Source organism: Arabidopsis lyrata (genome assembly GCF_000004255.2).
Source record: "Arabidopsis lyrata subsp. lyrata unplaced genomic scaffold ARALYscaffold_4, whole genome shotgun sequence".
Classification (NCBI taxonomy): domain Eukaryota; kingdom Viridiplantae; phylum Streptophyta; class Magnoliopsida; order Brassicales; family Brassicaceae; genus Arabidopsis; species Arabidopsis lyrata.
Genome location: NW_003302552.1, coordinates 4142060 through 4163626, shown reverse-complemented (window position 1 = coordinate 4163626; position 21567 = coordinate 4142060). Strand labels below are relative to the sequence as shown.

Here is a 21567-nt window from a genome sequence, read left to right as displayed (position 1 = left end):
TGAGGAGGAGAAGAAGAAGTTAAAAGAGTGGATTAAAAAAGGGTTAAATTTGTGTCCGTTAGATTCATTTTAATCAACGGTTCATATTAGAAACAATGTGATAATACGCCACGTCAGCTATCCGAGTAATCTCTTTCTATTGGCTCTGCTCTTGTTTATTTTCTTATACCATTTTAAACAGATTAAATATAACTAAATACTATGTTTAAATGGAAAATATTTTATAGTTATGAGAATACATTTTTAACTAAGATTTAAACTTAGTTAGAGTTAAAAAGAGTTTTAAAAATAAAACTATTAAACACAAATAGTAGTATAATAAATATATATAGATGAAAGCTATTTGTTAATTTAAACCGATTCTTATTTGTTAATTTGTATATTGTAATATGTTTTCAATTTTGCTATATTATGTACTTAGTATTACATCATATATTTTTGCATTTCATTTTGTTTATGATAAATACTAAAATATGTTTCAATACTGAGCACTAAGGGTTTAGGGTTTAGGGTAAAGGATTTAGGGTATGAGATTTAGGGTTTAATTTTTTGAAACATATTTTTACTATTTATCAATTAACAAAATAAAATGCAAAAAAATTATTAGAAACTTTATCACATTTGATTATTTGTTTTGCGATTTATTTTGTTAATTGATAAATAGTCAAATATGTTTCAATATTGAACCTTAAAAGGTTTAGGGTATAGAGTATATGATTTAGGGTATAGGGTTTAATTTTGAAACTTAATTTTTACTATTTATCAATTAACAAAATAAAATGCAAAAAAAATAATTAGAAATTTTATCACATTTGATTATTTGCTTTGCGATTTATTTTGTTAATTGATAAATAGTAAAACATGTTTAACCTTTAAAGGTTTAGGGTATAGAGTTTAATTTTGAAACTAAATTTTTACTATTTATCAATTAACAATATAAAATGCAAAAATTTATCATTAACTTTATCATATTTGATTAATTTGATTATGTATGATTAACTAATGAATGTTTAAACGTTTGTAGTTATAATTATGTATTCAGTATATATATACATGTAGTTTAGCAACGTCATATATTTGTTGGTTTAATTCTGTTATTTAGCAATGACATATAAAAAGAGAAAATATCTTTTGAAATTAAAACGATACAAAAACATTATTTAGACATAACCGAAGGGGAGTAGAAGTCATTGAATCAAGTATCTAAAGCTTAAAATTCTGTTTGACCAAAAAAAAAGCTAAAAATTCTAAAGCAGATCTTCCTCTTAGTATTGGTCCTTGAACCAGCACATAGACAACAGTAGAAAAACAACAGAGTCAATAAAATTGTTGCACAGAAAGAGTTTATGCAGAGGAGGCGAAATTTCACACTAACTTCTCGTATAGTTTCTTAATAAGTGTCTCTTGTTCTTAGCTAAAGGAACTCACTCTCTTAACCCTTGTCCGACTTACATTTCCTACAGTATAGATTGTATAGGCAAAACATCCATATATATAAAACAAAGAAACCAATCCCAACAAGGTTAAAATCTGAAACATCCACACAAGCCTAATGAGTCAATGGTATAACAGAGACACAAATTGTTCGAAAGGCCAGAGGTCGGTACGTATAACCTGCGCATAGAAGGACATATACTAAATAAAAGCAGTGTCCTTAGAGAGATGACAAGCACACAACATGAGACATTCCTTAAAAATTGTTATGAAAAGACCCACAGTCTATACTCAACTTCAAACTAATCTAACAATCACAAAACCTCAAATTAATCTAGAACTGGAATTCTCAATTGCAAGAGTCATCAAGCAGCAGCTTCCACAGATTTTAGAAACTAAAACAGATATCATAGCCAATGTCATCACGTATTAACCAATACAAAATATCTGTTTCTCTCTCGGGCACAATAATCGAGACAAGTCCTATAACCATGTTTTCCGACGCCGGCAGAGCCAACGCTCGCCGGCGTCGGGATATCCAGTCATCATCTCGCAAGCTACGTACAACTTTCTTTTTTCTCTGGTTCCTAGTTCGTCCACTCATCTCGGTCACCTCTTGTTCACATCCCCTTTTACCTTTATCCTTTGACGTGACTGAGCTTCTTGAAAGAGGTCAATGGTGTTTGCCGGCGAACCATCATCACATCTCCTCTCGGTCCACCCCTCGAGTGTCAAAGTTAGCAAAAGGTGAGGCTTACGCCTCCATTCGCATGAGAATTCTTCAGGTGAGCGAGGATGATGGCTGGGATATTGCTGGGTTTTGTGATTCGGAGAGTGAGATTAGTAGGAGAGACTGAAAAAATTGAGAAAGAGCAAGCAAAAGGGTAAGAACACATGTCGAAAGAGAGAGGAAAAGAGAAAGAGAGAGCATAAGGGGAAGAACACATGTTTAAGTGTTGGACGAGTTGTAGATCTGTTCTATTTCTCGTTTTTCTCTTTTATTTTTTTTATTTTTTTGATACTTAGTATTTTGGAGCGAAGTAAAATTTTCAGTTTCCCGGTTACCACTACGATAACGTTTTCTATATCATTTATGCTATCATAAAACTAAAAAGTAAGCGTCAATACGAAATATTTTCGCGCTCATCCTACTATAGCGTTTTCCTGTTTTAAAACGCTATGTAAATTTTCTCAAAACTCAACTATAGCAGAAACATTAAAAACGCTATACAATACTGCTATTAATACACTCATTTCCTGTAGTGAGTACACACGTTGAGTTTATTTGATGTGAATATGGTGCGTCGGTAACAAAATAGAGTAAATGAATTTGCATGATTGAGATATTTGACTTAAGATGGAAGAAATTAGTGAGAGTAATAGTATAAATTCACATTGACGAAAAAATATAAAAATTAATTGTATCTTAATATTAAATTATAGTAAAATATAACAATGAAACTAATACATTTATATCTATATTATTGTTTGCTTTCTAAATAAAAAGGTGAATATGTTTATTTATTTATTTATTTTTTTTTTGTGAATATGTTTAAATATAGGTAAAATTCTAAATAAGTTCTGTTGAGGAAATTTTAACAAATATATATCTTTCGTAAAATTATATTACGTTGAAGTATGAAAACCATATAATTAATAAAAGAAAATAAACTAAAAAGATGAAAATGAGGAAATAGTTTTCAGTTAAGAATCAATTTAAAGTTTTATTAAAGTGAGCATAGAAGATAAAAAATAGTAGATGTTGGGAAGCGAACAAGTGCATCATAGAAGATGACGAAAAATATTTGAAGAGAAATTGAGTAATGCTTGAAGCATCGGATATATGTATGCACATGATTAAACGATATTCATCAGATATATGTATGCATTATCGGATAGTTTGGTTTAGTAAACTAGACAATCATATTCAACATCGGGTTAAATCGTCGAGCTATGTAAGCGTAGTGGGATAGATAAGATTAAGACATTCATGATTTGGTCAAAACTTTCAGGTATGATGGCCTTGGTTCAATAGGTAAATTATGCTCTCTAAACCTATTGAATCAGCATGAATATTACGTTTATATATTTTTATAAATTGATGTTCAAACTCAGCACATTTACTTTTAGTATGAGGTACGAATAGGTCAAAACATCAAGACAGTTATACTTACAAGATTTGTTTATGGAATTAACTCTCTTTTTTGATAAAAAAAATTTATTGATGACTACCGAGACCGATTCATCTTATATAACTTTTGTTATTACGCGATACCTACCAAATATATTTTATAATTTCTATGTTGTAAAACAAGTATGAATATATATAGTTTTTAAAATTCAAATGATTATGATTATTCTTAACATTTTGTATTATACCCAGTTGAAATTTGATATCCCGCGCAACGCGCGGGCGAGTAAATCTAGTAGTTATTAATGCTGAAAAGATCATCAAAAACATGTACAACATGATTTTGAACGAACACATGAGTCATCAATGAAGTGTAACGACTCATACAAAAATAATCATTTTGGAAAATAGTTTGTCATATTCGTTAAAAGAATTGATTTTTTTTTGCCTATATAACATGAATAATGTTCTTCAATACAAAACACAAAACCTAAAAGAAAATTAGAAATATATCCAAACAAATAGTTATGAATGCTGAAAATATCATTAATAACATATACAACATGGATTTGAACGAACCCATGAGTTAACAAAGAAATGAAGGTATAAGTGAATTTAAAAAATTGACTTATTTTCTAAATTTGAATAAAAATCCTTATTCAAAAACTACGACTCATTTTATTTCCAATTAATATAGAAAGGAAAAGAGAAAAAAAAATAGCATATACGAGTTTGCATGTATATGTTTAGAACTTTATAGACGTTTTCTAAACTAAAAATAAAAACGAACATAAAATTAGTATGATATTAATCGTTGAAGTGTTACTGAAAATATAATATAATAATACCTTCTCAAAAGCAATTCACACATGTGAAACTTAAAATTAACGGGATCGAGAAAATATAAGTTAAACTTATAATGCGTAATTTCTTAATATATTTTTTTGGAATAAATTAGGCGTTGGATATTGTTGGACTTTCATCACGACACATGATAATTTTAAAAACCGGAGGTGTTATTGATTGTATAAGTTGAAATCAACTCCATTAGATTTAAAAGGTCATCAGAATTTTAAAAACTGGATTCATTGTGACTGAGTCATTATTCATTTGACATATTCGTGGCAGTGTATTTACAACGACACATGATATCATTTAGTTTTGAACAATATAATTGAATTATATAACAAATGATTGCTTCAATTCAGTATAAAAAATATTACGGATGTGTAATGTATATATATCATGTTACTATGGTAGAATAGTCGTGGGATCTAAACCAAAAAAGAGGGAGATATGACTAATTAGTTATGACTATAACGTACTATAACGTCTTACTAGGTTATAATCAAATATCTTAATATAAAAAATTGAAAAATAAAATATGGAGATAGATAGAATACAATGATTACCGTGAAAGTGAAAAGGAGGGAGAGAGAGATCTAGAGAAGAAAATAAAGACCTACATATTTTATTTGAAAGGAAAAAAATAGAATTTTTGTTTATAATCATAAATAGGATTTTGAAATCTTAGGGTAGAATGTTGAATTTTGATTGCCATAATTTATACATGAAATCAGTTTCAGATTCATTCAAATCTTTTCAAATAAAATCATCTGTCAAATTCTACCAAACATGAATAACAGAGAACTTTAATTGATCATTGTAAATATGAGAACCAATAACACTTGATTTAGAACTCTTTTATAATAAACATTATAAATGTAAGAACAATAACACTTGATTTTAAAATCTTTTAATGAGGATATTACAAATCTAAAAACTAATAACACTTGATTTGAGTAAAATATTTAAAATTAGTGATTGAATAACAATAGAGTTGGGTTAGAGTTACTCTATTAAAATCCATTATCTAATAACACCCACTTATTAGAGTAATTATGATGTATATCATTTAATAACTATTGTTTTAGATAGTTAGAAACATTCCATAAAAAAACTAGCCGTAAATTTCATTTTTTCTCTTTCTCTTCCATTTGTACTCTCTTTCTCTTCTAATTATTTCATAGAATAATTATGGTGTATATCATTTAATAACTACTCCCTCCGTATTTGAATAAATGTCGTTCTAGCCTTTTTTCTGTGTTTTTAATTAGTTGTCATTTTAACAACTTTTGCATAAAATTTCCTAAATTACCCCCAATTAATTGATCATAATTAATCAGTCTAAATTACCAAAACTACAGATATGAATCGATTTTCATAAAATTCTGTGCCCTTTCTTAATTGATTTCAAAAATATAAAATATAATTGTAAATAATCGTTTCTCATAAGGTTAGTTTTGTAATTCTGTGCCCTTTCTTAATTCACCCAAAAACAGTTGAAACTACATTTTTTCAAATACAGAGGGAGTATTGTTTTGGATAGTTAGAAATATTTCATAAAAATCTAACCAATATTTTTTTTTCTCTATCTCTTCCATTTTCACTTTATTTCTCTCTTCCTATTTTCCTTTCCAACTATTTCCTATTACTCATTTGTAATTATCGTATATCTTCCCTTGTTTTTATTATATTTTTGTAAATAATTGAATCATCTATAAAATAAAATAAAGATATATTTTACCGTATATATTAGGATTCTAATTTTAAAAACACATATAAATTATTGAACCTATGAAAAAGAGTATATGGTATATTCATACATCGGTTATGACGGTTAGTAATATTCCATAAATATAATATAAAAATATACGATAAAAAACCGTAAGAGCTATATTTATCGATTAAATTCATAAACTGTTGTTTTTCTTAAAAATTGTCTAACTAGATGAAGTTATATTTGAATTGTTGGAATATTGAGATATGTTTGCTTTTTTTTTTTAACCTTATGCATAACATCTCTAATGGTGATTCAAATTTTACTTTTTCCTTCATTTTGAAAATGAAGAAATCTTCTCCAATGGTGTTTCATTTTCATCTTCAAAATGAAGGATTGAATAATATTAACCTTTTCATTATCTATATATATATTTGCCGCATCATCATCATCGTATAAGATGATTCATTAATTACAAATAACAAAACAAACCCAAAATAAAAAAGATCTACTATTTCCCTGCGGTCACAATGATGGGAAAAGCCATGATCAAATGAGTTTTCTTTCTCTCTCTACATTTCCCTGCGGTCACAATGATGGGAAAAGCCAAACAATCTCTGCAAGAAAGGTACTAGTAGTGTATGAAAGCAAAGAATTGGCAAGAGATCGCTATTTTGGGTCAATATAGTTAATATGGACTCATTCGAAAAACTATTTGGAGTATAACTTTTGAGTTTTTTACCAAAAGTTGACCTGCTGTATCACAGTGCTATCCTAAATTCAACTCATCAGTAATGACCAAAATGATGTGAAAACAAGAGATATATGGAAACTCGTTGCAAAACAAGACCTAAGAGAGTCTAAGCTACAATTAACAAGAGATCTTTACACCAAACTTTAATACTCCATTATAGATACCTCTTCACTTCCTGGTCCAAGAAATCTTTCAAAACCTGTCATTTATTATTGAGAATTTAGAGTGAATTAATGAAAAATAATGTCACTTACTAAATTTTTTGGGTCATTTACCTGATTGGGGAGCTCATTGAGAGGTAATGAAGAGGCTATTATGTGTGTGTACTTCACCACAAACACATCATTTCTCAGGGCTACTACATCATTCTGCAAATCTCCTTGCTTCAACTCTAAGTTAGCAAGTCTTTCATCGACTTTTGACATGATAACTTGCCTCTTCTTCTCTTCATGTTCGTCAAGCTTCTTCTCAAAAAAACTTTGGATAAACATCATCAAAAGAAATGCCATAAAGGCGCCTAACTGCTTAGCAGAATCACTTGCAGATTCCGCTTTGGAGAGAACCCGTGCCTCTCCCTTGTAAAAGAGCTTGTGATTGAGTTTAATCAAAACAGGAAATCTCTGAAACAAGTCAAGAATCCAGTTCTTGAATAGAGACCCCAAACTGTTTTCCAACTTCTCACCAAACAGCTTCTGCTGGATTCCCGAACCAAAGACATTCTTCAATATTTCCACTTTCTTCTGGGGTATTCCCGAGGAGAAGGAGCAGCAAAGAATCGATCGAGATCTCCTTAGGTTTAGCTGTAAAACTGACTCATCAACATCGAAAGGAAGAAGCTGAAATAGATTAAAAATGAAATGAAGTCAGAGATTCAGATTTTACCTCACGAACCAGATATGGAGACATGATCGGAGATCCAGAAGAAGAGAGTGAACGCCAGAGAATCGATCCAGAGCTCTTTTGGGTAAACTGTAAAACAGACTCATCAGCACCAAAACAAAAAAGAAAAGAAGCTGAACCAAAGTAACAATGAAGTCAGAGATTCAGATTTTACCTCACGAACCACAGTTTTAGGATACAGCGACATGGTCGGAGAGACTGAAAAGAGTGAACGGTAAAGAGTAGATCCAGATCTTCGGTTAAACTGTAAAACCGACTCATTGTTGTATATCAGAGAGCAAAATACTGAACTGGATTGTTCTATTGAAAGTGATAAGGAAATCACTACAGACTCCAATAGCTTAAATAGAAGAAACAAAGCAACAGACTCCTAGAAATCACCACGACTCACGTGCTTCCTATAAAGTAGGATGACATATTCAAATACTAACAACTTCAAAACAAACGCATAAGACTCAGACTTGACCAGAGACTTGACAATTTTATTCTTCACTCATCAGCATAAAAAAAAAAGAAGTTGAACCAAAGTAAAAATGAAGTCAGAGATTTAGATTTTACCTCACGAGCCACAGTTTTAGGATACGGCGACATGGTCGAAGATACAGAAAAGTGTGAACAGGAAAGAATAGATCCAGATCTGTGGTTAAACTGTAAAACTGACTCATCAGCATAAAAAAAAAAAGAAGCTAAACCAGATTAAACATAAAAGCAAGAAAATAAAAGAAAGGGAGATGAAAGATGATTTTAAATCATTTTTCTATTTACAATTATAAACACACACCTAACTTAGAAGATACCTATGGCTTGGATTTTGAGTAATCACCTCATATGTATGGACCGATACATGAGATGAGCATACAAACGAACAACACAACGCTAATGTGTCTCTTGAGATATGTAACCATCAAAACCATGAAAATCTAAGCAACTACAACTCCTTCAAATGACATTTTTTTTTTCTCTCAACTAATCAACTAACTAGCTCTTTCTCTTTTTTTTCCTTTTCTTTCTTTCTATTCTTTTCTTTTCTTGTGTAAACCTAGAATGACTATCCTATAGTATATATATAGAAACTCTAAACCCTAATTGACATGTCAAGTTACCATATCATATTTTTCATATATTTTTGTTCTATATTTAATATGTTTTCATATAATTTTTTTTTTAAAAACAATAATTATAAAAAATAGTCTACTTAATTCATGTGTGTTTTACCTCTCTTGGCTACAATCCAAATTTTCATCATGTTGATGTGCCACTTGTTAAAGCTAATCCATTTTTCTAAAGGGTCATATGTAGTAATATATCGATAGTGACCTCCTTAGCTCATCTTATACAAAATAATAATATAGTTGTTCACAATCGTATAAATAAATTTACGGTTCATACATATGTGTATGTAAAACATACTATCCAAATTTATGTGTTACTTAGTGCGCATAATCTTTTTGTCAAATATTCTGAAATTGTCATCCATGCAACTCTTTTATGACCTTTATTAGACTTGATACAATGATACTCATGATTTACAAAATTGTTTACTACAATTCCTTAGCTTTATAACAACAATACATACATAATCATTTTTTACAAACAAATTAACCAAGGAAAATTAAGCTTAATCAAATACTGATTTTTGACTTTTTATATATACACCATGAGGGGTCAGAGATAGATTATGAAATAAAAACACATATGTTTTATTAAAAAAACCTATGAACGTATGACTTTATTGATGACCACCATAAATATGTATGGTTTTGTTTTTGTTTATTAACAATGTACCTATATTAGTATTTTGGAAATACATTTTGTACTGGATGGGTTAAAAATGTATCCGAGATCTTTGGTATCTGATCCGGTACAAAATTTACTTCAAACTCTTACACTGAATATTCCATATTTTTTCCTTTGATCAGATTATAAGAAACCGAACTCTTACACCGGATATTTCATATTTAAGATTTAAAATTATTATTTTCCTATCATCTTCGTTTGATTTTTTTTAACTGTTTTGAATTATCATATAATACATAAAGTTAAGAAAAATCTCAATTTTTTGTCCTGCCTATATTGTGATTCGAAATTTTAAAAACGGACATATATTACTCAATTAATAGAAAATATATGTGTTCAACGTTGAACATCGGCTAAAATGTTTAGACAATGATTCAGAGTTATATTATAAATAAGTTCAAAATGATCCAAATCCGAATGAGCATGAAGCTTAACTTCACAAGTATCCAAATTTAAAAGTTTATATACAGTTTAATTTGTTTTTTTAGTTAAACTGTTTAATTTTAGTAGAAATATTATATTTTAAAATTTTATAAAGTTTTAAATATTATAATTGATAAATTTAAAATCAATAAAAAGTATCATTAACCAGCTCCTTCAATACGGGTTAAATCTTCATTTTTTATTTTATTTTTTAACACCATCAATATTAGACATATCGAATCAGCCTGATTTACATAAGATTGTATAAAACCAAAAATGTCCCGTGGTATACCGTTACTTAAGAACAATTGTAAACTATAAAATATAATTGTCTTGTAAAATGATACAATTTGCGAACTTTCATATATAATAAATAATTATTAACTTTTTAAAAAAATATTGATGGTGTATTGCGAGTTAAAATATAGTATTTCATAGCAATGGATATATCTAGGTTTTGGTATCTCTTACAAAATTTGTGAGATGACAACTATATCAAACATTTTTCAGGTCTAAGAAAAATGAATTAAAGCATGAAAATATATTACCAAAAAAAGGAATTTTTGTTGTAATAAAAGCATTTTGTGAGTATACAGCTCTTTTTTTTTTTTTTTTTTTTTGGTAAAAAGTGTACAGCTCTTCTATGGGCAATACAAGCTTCAAGCGCACTAGGATACACGAAGGTCGAATTTGAGGGGGATAATATCAATGTGGCTAGACTGGTTAATAGCAATGAAGCAAACCCAAGACTCAAAAGCACTATCTTGAATCCATTTGGAAATGGTGGACCACCTTCTCGGAGATTACATTCACGTCTAAACCACGAGAACAGAACGCTTGTGCGTAGGCCTGGGCATAAAACCCGAAATCCGAAAACCGATCCGAAACCGATCCGAAAAATCCGGAACCGAATCCGAACCGAATAGTCACAAAATCCGAATGGATAATGAATTCTCCTATCCGAATTACCCGAACCGAACCCGATCCGAACCGAAAACCGAAAGGATATCCGAAAACCGGAAATAAAAATTATAGATCCAAAAATATTAGTTATATTTAGTTGTAATTTTATAGCAAATAACAAAAATATCCTAAATATCCTAGATTTCGGAAAAATTTTAGTTATATTTGTTAAAATTATACATATTTTTGCAAAATTTAACCAAATTTTAGTAAGATTAAACCAATTTTTATTAACATTGAACTATTTTTAAGTTTTTTTTTTTTTCCAAAAACCGATCCGAATCCGACACCTATCCGAACCGAAACCGAACCGATGACTCATAAAATCCGAACGGATAATAAATTCTCCTACCCAAATTATCTGAATCCGAATATATCCGAACCGAAACCGAACCGAAAAATCATAAAATCCGAACGGATAATAAACTCTCATACCCGAATTATCCGAATCCGAATATATCCGATCCGAATCCGATTTGAAATCCGAATGCCCAGGCCTACTTGTGCGGATCACTTAGCCAAAAAGGCTATAATGTCTGATAGATTATGGTTCTTATATCGCTCATGTCCTTTCTTTCTCTTACACTTTGTAAACAATGATCTTGTTCCTGATTATTAATAAAGTATTTGGAAGGAAAAAAAAAAAAAAAGGACAACGAAAATCAAATTGAAAAGAAAATGAAACAAAAGGCATGGGGAGAAGTCGAGGAGGCGCATGTTAACTTATCACGCGCACGTTAAATCCTGTCTTTGCCCTCTCTCTAAGAAAAAAAAAAAATTGATCAACCTAGATAAAATAGCAGAAGAGAAGCTGTGAGAGGAAAAAAAAAAAAAATTGAAGAAAAAACCGCCATTGAAATGATGAAGCAAAGCTCATCGGAGGCAGTGTCATCGTCTTCTTCATCAGCCGCGGCTGACCAATCTCATCCCTCCGTATCTTCATCATCTTCATCATCGGAGAAGCCTCTATCTTCGTCTTCGATTTCTCCAGCGGAGGATCTTCAGGTAGGATCGTCGAGAGATGGAAGCGGAGGTGCACAAGAGATCGTAGCCGTCGATCGGCCAGGAGAGTACACGGCGTTGTGTAGATGGACGGTTGAGAGCTTCCCACGTGTCAAAGCTAAGGCACTGTGGAGCAAGTACTTCGATGTAGGAGGCTACGATTGTCGTCTCTTGGTTTACCCTAGAGGTGATTCTCAGGCTCTTCCTGGTTACATCAGCATCTATCTTCAGATCATGGACCCTCGTGGTACTACTTCGTCTCGTTGGGATTGTTTCGCTAGCTATCGTCTCTCTATCGTTAATCATGTCGATGATTCTTTAACAATCCATAAGGATTCTTGGCATAGATTCTCTAGTAAGAAGAAATCTCATGGATGGTGTGATTTCACCTTAAACTCTAGCATTTTGGATCCTAAGATGGGTTTTTTGTTTAACAATGATTCGTTGCTTATCACTGCTGATATCTTGATTCTAAACGAGTCTGTGAGCTTTAGTCGTGATAATAACAATGAAGGGCAGTCTTTGTATAAGGAAAATTCCATAGCTGGACCAATGCCAGATGTGTTGAGTGGGAAGTTCACTTGGAAGGTAAATAATTTTAGCTTGTTTAAGGATATGATAAAGACACAGAAGATTATGAGCCCTGTTTTCCCTGCTGGGGAGTGTAATTTGAGGATCAGTGTGTACCAGAGTGTGGTTAATTCGCAAGAATATATATCAATGTGTTTGGAGAGTAAAGAGACTGAGAAGACTCTGGTTTCAGATAGGAGCTGTTGGTGTTTGTTTAGGATGTCAGCTTTGAATCAGAAGCCTGGGTGTACTCACATGCATAGAGATTCATATGGCAGGTTTGCTGCTGATAATAAGAGTGGGGACAATACGAGCTTGGGATGGAATGATTACATGAAAATGTCTGACTTTGTGAACCCGGAAGCAGGGTTTTTACTCGATGATATGGCTGTCTTTAGTACTTCGTTTCATGTTATCAAAGAGTTCAGTAGCTTTACTAAGAATGGTGGGTTGATTGGGGGAAGGAATGGGACTGGAACTAGGAAGTCAGATGGACACATGGGAAAATTTACTTGGAGAATTGAAAATTTTACAAGGTTAAAGGATCTTCTAAAGAAGAGGAAGATAACAGGTCTTTGCATCAAAAGTAAGAGGTTTCAAATTGGGAACCGGGATTGTCGACTTATTGTTTATCCCCGAGGTATGTAAGTACACTAGATTATCTATGCTGGAATTGTAATGTATCACAAGATTTTATGTTTTGCTGTTTTATACGGTAGACATGAAACCAATAATCTCTTTTTCATAATTCTGTTTTTCCTTCCTATGAGCTGTCTGATTGCTGCATTTGTAGAGTTCAATGTCTGAACTGATGGTCTTACTCTTAATGGCCTCAGGGCAGTCCCAGCCACCATGCCATCTTTCAGTATTTCTTGAAGTGACAGATTCACGAAGCTCTAGTGATTGGAGCTGTTTTGTTAGCCACCGACTATCAGTTGTGAACCAGAGATTGGAGGAGAAGTCAGTGACAAAGGAATCTCAGAATCGCTACTCGAAAGCTGCAAAGGATTGGGGTTGGCGTGAGTTTGTGACACTTACTAGTTTGTTTGATCAAGACTCTGGATTTCTTGTTCAAGACACCGTTGTATTCTCCGCTGAGGTTCTTATTTTGAAAGAGACATCTGCAACAAGAGAGTACGTGGAGGCAGAACCATCTAATTCAGTTTCTCCGGTTGATAACAGCGTAAAAAGAAGTTCATTTACGTGGAAAGTGGAAAATTTCTTAGCCTTCAAGGAGATAATGGAAACACGAAAGATTTTTAGCAAATTCTTTCAGGCTGGTGGATGTGAACTTCGGATTGGTGAGTGGTTAGATTTTTTCCTTATCACCTATCTTTGATTATTAATGTTTATGGACTTCAGTTGCTTAATGTGTGCCTTGTATAATACAGGTGTATACGAGTCCTTTGACACCATATGCATATATTTAGAGAGTGATCAATCTGCAGGTACAGATGTGGACAATAATTTCTGGGTTAAGTACAAAATGGGTATACTGAACCAAAAGAATCCTGCCAAAAGTGTGTGGAAGGAGTCATCTATATGTACCAAGACATGGAATAATTCTGTTCTACAGTTTATGAAGGTGTCTGACATGTTGGAGGCTGATGCTGGGTTTCTTGTGCGTGACACTGTTGTTTTTGTATGTGAAATATTGGATTGTTGTCCTTGGTTTGAGTTTTCAGACCTCGAGGTTAGTTTATGCTCCATATATTCTATAAACAAGATAATACGAACTCTTCCTTTGTGTATATATCTTCTGCATCGTGGAGTTTTTCCTTTCTTTCTTGCACACTTAAAGACCTTTTATGTTATTGATCTTACATTATGGATTCTATGTTTCGTCTATTGTTTTGCCAGGTACTGGCTTCAGATGATGAGCAAGATGCCTTAACCACTGATCCTGATGAAATTATTGATTCTGAGGAAAGTGAGGGCATAAGCGGAGATGAGGAAGACACATTCCGAGATTTTCTTTCCCGAGCTGGATTCCATCTCACGTTTGGGGAGAATCCTTCACAACCACAGGTTACTCTCCGTGAGAAGCTTCTAATGGATGCGGGTGCAATTGCTGGGTTTCTTACTGGCTTGCGTGTATATCTTGATGACCCTACTAAAGTAAAGCGTTTACTTCTTCCGACTAAAATATCTTGTAATGATAGAAGCAAGCTAACAAAGAGTGATGAATCTTCCCCCAGCCTGATGAATTTGCTGATGGGTGTTAAAGTTCTACAGCAAGCAATTATTGATTTACTTCTAGATATTATGGTTGAGTGTTGCCAACCTTCAGAGGAAGGCTCTCATGCTGAGCCGTCTTTATTGTCCCCAAAGACAGATGGTTGCGTGGCTGCAACTTCATCGGAGTCAACAAGGGAAAAAGGAGCAGCAGAACCTTCACAACATCTTGTTGACGAGAGATTTAAATCTGATACAGATGCTACCCTCAGTACCTCAGCTGTACCAAGTTCAGAGATGAATGGGATCGATATGCTTGAGAAAGCCCTTGCAATAGAGCCTATTTCTCCTCCTAGCACATCTGCTGGGCAGTCTTCTGATGCTTCAGTCCAATCAAAGGTCGGGCTCTCATACTGCTGAAATCTATCTAGCAGTTTTTTTTTTTTTTTTTTTCGCTCCATTGTTTTTCTGACCATCTGGTTAAATTTGTGGTCTTTAGACAAAATGGCCGGAACAGTCTGAGGAGCTTTTGGGACTGATTGTAAATTCACTTAAAACCCTTGATGCGGCTGTTCCACAAGGTTGTCCAGAGCCTAGACGACGACCACACTCTGCTCAAAAAATTGCTCTTGTGTTAGACAGAGCACCCAAACATTTGCAACCAGATCTAGTTAGTCTGGTTCCCAAATTGGTTGAGCATTCAGAGCACCCACTGGCTGCATTAGCACTTATTGAACGGCTTCAAAAGCCTGAAGCTGAACCAGCGCTGCGTGAACCAGTAAGTAGTCTCTCTGTAGCCTTCCCTTCCCTTGTTGTGCTCTTTTTTGTATGTTGGAGCCTGGAGGCGTAGAATTCATGAGAGATTGAAAGTTCATATCATGAACCAGCAGTTTAAACATCCCCTTCATCTGACGTTTTTCTGTGGCACAGGTATACAATGCTCTTAGCCAGTTAGAATGCGACAGTGAAGTGTGGGAGCACATTCTATTTCAGTCATTTGAGCTTCTGAGTGACTCAAATGAGGAATCTCTTGTGGCGGCCATTCATTTCACATTTAAGACTGCCTCCCAGTGCCAACACCTACCCGAAGCCGTAAGAATTCATGTCTCAGTTTTTCTTCTTTGTTGGGAATAAATATTTTCCTAACCTCAGCTAACCTAAGTTTTTCCTTATACAGGTAAATGCAGTCCGTGAACGGCTTAAAAGTCTGGGTGCTGATGTCTCTCTTTGCGTCCTTGACTATTTGACTAAAACTGTACACAGTTGGCCTGATATTGCTGAAATGATACTTAGGGACATCAACACTGACAACAGTCTAGCTGGCAATTTTGCAACATTACCCTGCGGGCCTTTTCTGATTGGTGAAAATGAGACTGCCTCCGAAATGGCGGATTTGATGGATGAACATGAATTCTATGCAAATAGGCAATTTTTTGATGTCTACATTCTGCTGGAAATGTTGTCCATATCGTGCCTAGCTGAAGAGGCATCTCAAACATTCGAAAGAGCTGTTGCTCGTGGCGCCATTGTTGCTCAGGCTGTTGCCATGGTCCTTGAAAAACAACGTGTTCAGGGACCAAATCTTAATGCTACAAGTGGGGATGCTTCTTTTAAGCATCAAGATCCTGTATTGGAGGGAGAAGCCAGTGAGCAACCAGCCACTGGAGGGACTGAGTTCAGGACAATCCTTAATCTTGCTGAGACATTAACTAATTCTAGAGATCCTCAAGTGAGGGGCTTTGTGAAAATGCTATACACAATATTATTCAAATGCTTTCCGGATCAGCCCTTTAGGGTTCAAATACTGAGGAGACTTGTAGATAGATTCACCAGCCCTACGAGTAGCAGCCTTGATTTAGACCTAGACTTGGAGATTCTAGCTATTCTGATTTTTCAGGAGCAAGAGGTTGCAAGACCCGTTTTAGCCATGCTGAAAAAGGTTGTGGAACATGCAAATATTGACAGGGCGGCCCTGTGGCACCAATTGCGTGCAAACAAGGAAGAGCTTGTCCGGTTGAAGGAAGAAAAGAAGACGGAGATTCAATCTATGACAAAGGAGAAATCTAGCATCACCCAAAAATTAAGTGAATCTGAGGCTGCAAACACCCGTCTTAAGGTATGTGCTTACCTTCATATCATCTACTGCGAGAGTGTGACGATGCTGGAGGCTTTTGGCGTTCTGTGATCATATTGCTTACTAATGCTGTGTATCAATTGGCAGTCTGAAATGAAAGCTGAGATGGACCGATTTGCTCGAGAAAAAAAGGATCTGGTAGAACAGTTTCGGGATGTGGAGAGTCAGCTGGAATGGATCCGATCAGAACGTCAAGATGAGATAGATAAGCTCTCGTCTGAGAAGAAAACTCTTTTGGATCGCCTTCACGAAGCAGAGACGCAACTTGCTTTGCTAAAAACCCGAAAGCGTGATGAACTTAAGGTACGGACTTGAAAAAAAAATATATGGAGCATATGCTTGCAGAAAATGAATAACGATCAGATCTTTATATTACAGCTATTTTGCCTTGTATTGTTTACTCTATTCTATTTGTCCAAATTGTATTGCTCACTTAACAAGTGATGCCGTTTCCTTTGTGAAATACAGAAGGTAGGAAAAGAGAAAAATGCTCTAACCGAGAAGCTAAAGATAACAGAGGCAGCTCGGAAAAGATTTGAAGACGAGTTGAAACGGTATGCCACTGAGAATGTAACTCGCGAAGAATTACGCAAGTCACTTGAGGATCAAATCAGGCAACTGACACAGACAGTAGGGCAGACAAAAGAAGAGAAGCGAGAGAAAGAAGATCAGATTTCTCGGTGTGAAGCTTACATTGATGGAATGGAAACTAAACTCCAAGCTTGCCAGGTTTGATAGAGGCAAAACAGATTTCTTTTTTCTTATTTAGCTTTTCTCTCTTTAGAGCTCACTTAATTTCGTAAGATGTGATTTTTTTCAACAGCAATACATACACACACTAGAATCCTCGCTTCGAGAAGAGATTTCAAGACATGCGCCTCTGTATGGTGCCAATTTAGAGTCTCTATCGATGAAGGAACTGGACACAATAGCACTGATCCATGAGGAAGGGCTAAGACAGATCCATGCCCTTCAACAACGTAAGGGACATAATTTATCACATGGTCTCCCTCAGGGTCACACACTTTACCCGACTACACCGCCTCAGCTTCCTCCAATGGCAATCGGTTTGCCACCTCAGCTTATCCCTAATGGTTCAGGAGTTCACTCAAACGGCCATATCAACGGTTCGGTCAGGCCTTGGTTTAGCCACCACACCTAAAAGATACAACTTTTTTTTCATAGGAAGACTACAACAAATGAATGATGGCCTCTTGAGTTTGTTTTTGAGGTAAATCAATCAATCGATAAATCAACATCGTCAATGTTTAATTTTCCATATATATTTATTTTTCTCTTGAGATTTTCGGAGGGGCTTTTTTGGCTGCTAGAACTATTGGGGGGGTCAAAGTAGAAGATTAATAAAAATAGAGGGATACAGATGCACAAATTTCAATTGTGAAAGAAAAAAAATGTTGTAAAAGCTGTTATGCCGATTGGAACTAACAGTTGCAAAGAGTACCTTAATGCTTCTTCTTCTTTTTTGGCTCATGTCATAAGTCATAATTCGGGTATAAGCTTAGCTTGGTCGGGTTAGTTCTCAAGAAATTAGGTGCAGATTAATATCACTTTTTAATTTGCAGACTATCATTTTTTGTGAATTGCTTAAAGAACTAACACATGAGAAAATCACTTATTTATCAAGAATTAGTAGATATATATATTATTATAATGATGGATATTGAAAAAAAAACTGTATATTTAGTAAAAACTGTATACAAAGTCCATAGAAAATGACCAATAGTGGAAAAACACCCAAAAATAACAAAAAACCATAAAACTAGATTGCTTAAGATGTTTTTGTCTAAAAGAAATCGCATCGTCAACCATTAGTAGTATTGGAACTCTATGTAAAGTTTTCTCCAGTAGTATGAGTTACCATCTCTTCATCTGACTGGTTTTCCAACTATAATGAAATAGTTCGGTAAATAGAAATCTTAGGGGTGTATTGGATTAAGGATTTTAGAAGATTTTTTATTTTGAACTCAGATTTTTTTAATGTATTCTCAAATTCTATGTTATTAAAAATGGTATTTATGTAAAATGATTTACAATTCCTTGTTATTTAATCAATGATTTTTGAAATCATATCAAATCCGTTGTTATTCAAAAATTAACAAGTTTTTTAAAAATGGATTTTGGGAAAGATTTTAGGAGACTTCACATGCATTTTTAGTTGAAACTTTGTGTGGTATGAGATCCAATTTGAAATTTTTGGGAATTGGTAGGTTGATAATCTTAATTTTGCATGGTTCCTTAAAAAGATTACCACACACAAAAATTTGCGGGCTAGTCTTTAGATCAAAAGTCCTCTAAAATTTATGTTCAAAAATTCTCCACCAAAATTATAAAAATGTTGTAAACCACATTACGGATGGACTCCATAACCGTGGCCCATGTCCATGTTCTAGAAGGCCCATGTCCATGTTCTAGAAGGCCCATGTCTATCTTCTAGAAGATTCGCCCAATGACGGTTTATGTTAGTCTTAGTGGGCTTTGGGCTTTAGGGTTTTCTAGTCCAATTGGGATTTGTCTCCCTTATTGTGTATATATATAAGTTGTAACCTCATTCATTAATAATAGAATACACGAAATTCATAACACGTTATCAGCACGAGTTTGCTCTTAACAACCCTAACCCTAAAAATCGCAAAATACTGTTCACGCCGGTACTGTTCATCGCGACACTGTTCATCGCGGTACTGTTCATCGCGGTACTGTTTGCGGTTCGTTGCAGCAGCGTGAGTTACCGAAGTCTTTAGCTCCCGGTTCTAGTCCATACAACCCCAAAGGTGAAAGGTAAAATCGCCATACGTTTTAAGCTTAAAGGACCGACCATTGAACTTGAATCTAACGAACATCTAAGACCTAAAACGAATGATGATTGATTAAGTGATTGCTTTTGCTTGTATGATTCAATTGTTTGACTTGTTTAGGTTGCTAAAAAGCTTGTTATTGCTTATCCTAAACTCGCAAATCGAAAACATCTTAACCTAGAATCCGAAACCCTAAAAGACATAAACCCTAAATTCTAAATCACATTTGGTTGAGGTTACGCAAATTACATGGGTTACGCAAATTACATGGGTTACGCAAATTACTTGCTTAGGGCGTTTTTAGTTTGATTGTTTCTGTGGTTGCATGCATAAATTGTTAAAGAGATAAAATCCCTCATGTTGCATAAACCCTAAAACCGAAACCCTAATTAAAATAGGAAATCTTAAAACCCTAAAATCCTTATTAAAATATGAAATCTTAAAACCCTAAAATCCTTATTAAAATAGGAAATCTTAAAATCCTAATTAAATTAGGAAATTCCTAAAACCTATTCAAGATAGGAAAACCTTAAGAAATAGAAAAATTTCTAAATCCTAATCAAAAAGGAAATCTTAAAAATCTTAAATCCTAAGTAAAATAGGAAAACTCTAATCCTAAGCAAAAGAGGAAATTTAATCCTAAAAGGAAAAGGAAAAGTCAAATCCCTAAGTAAAATCGATTCATGGTTCGGTCTTAAATACCGCATGACATTAACGATTACATGATTTTGACTTAAACCTCTTTGCTTGTTGATGTCGAATTACAACTTGTATTTTACTGCTCTAAATCTCTTAGGAGATAATTATTTGAAATGGGCAATGGATACTAAGATTATCCTAAAGTCAAAAGGACTTGGTGAATGTATCACATATGGCAATAATGCCAAGAGAGAAAGATAGATACAAGGCAATTTTAGCCACCATCTTATTGAGAGTCTCAGAATCTAGGACTATAAGTCTGTGGATGAGTCTATTGCTAGTTGAGCAAAATAATGACTTACTGAAGGGAAAAAGTAAATTAAGATCTCATAGATTAACCCCATTACTTGATGCCAATAAGGCCGCAGAGGATAAGAAAAAAAATTCCAAAGAATCTAACCACGTCCAGAGTGATAGACCACACGGCCGTGGCCGTGGTGGATGGAAAGGACGTGGCCGTTGCCACTATAATTCATCCGGCCGTGGGAACCACTATAACCGTGGTTGTGAGCCCAATTTTGGCCGTGGTCGAGGGCGAGGACGCTGTGGTATTTCCAAACCACAACACTCGACCAAATAAGTGTACCATAGATATAGAATGGGAAACCATTGGGCTAAGATATGTAGGACTTCCAAACATCATTGTAACCTCTATCAAGAGAGTGTGAAAGGAAGAATCCTAAAGCCCATTTGGTATATATAAAGATGGTGAAAATAATTTTGAACATGATCAAGATGATCTAATGGAGTATAAAACTTCTGATTGCCTAAAAGAATCAAGTTGGTAAATCCGATTTCGACATCAAAACCTTTGTGTGTTTCTTTGCCGTTTTATGTGTTCATTAATTGTTATTTCCTTGAATTTATTTTATTTTATTTTATGTTTAAAACATGATTCTTGTCCATATAAGAAATGGCCGAGGACAAGAATATATTTGTGGTGGATAGTGGAGCCACACAAAAGATAAGAGATATTTTCCTAAATCTCATAATGAAAAAATGTCAATATTAGCACTATAGAGGGTATAGCAAATCTTATTGAGGGCTACGGCCAAGCCCATATTCTATTACCAAATGGCACGCATCTTGAACTAAGCGATGCCTTATATTCACCCAGCTCAAAGAGGAGCTTATTGAGTTTCAAAGAAATAAGATTGAATGGTTTCCATATTAAAACAAAGGGTGAAGGGAACAAAGAATTTCTTTTTA

At 33.9% G+C, this 21567-nt stretch overlaps 1 protein-coding gene across 1 annotated transcript; it reads left to right on the top strand.

The window, feature by feature from the left end:
- The first annotated feature begins 11657 nt into the window (after positions 1 to 11657).
- On the top strand, positions 11658 to 18321 carry LOC110229017. The gene is made up of 10 exons (XM_021027712.1): positions 11658 to 13174; positions 13371 to 13835; positions 13926 to 14227; positions 14395 to 15108; positions 15209 to 15487; positions 15640 to 15801; positions 15887 to 16825; positions 16931 to 17146; positions 17312 to 17572; positions 17667 to 18321. The coding sequence occupies exons 1-10, from the start codon at positions 11821 to 11823 to the stop codon at positions 18003 to 18005; spliced, it is 5031 nt and encodes a 1676-aa protein (XP_020883371.1). The 5' UTR covers positions 11658 to 11820; the 3' UTR covers positions 18006 to 18321.
- The last annotated feature ends 3246 nt before the right edge of the window (positions 18322 to 21567 follow it).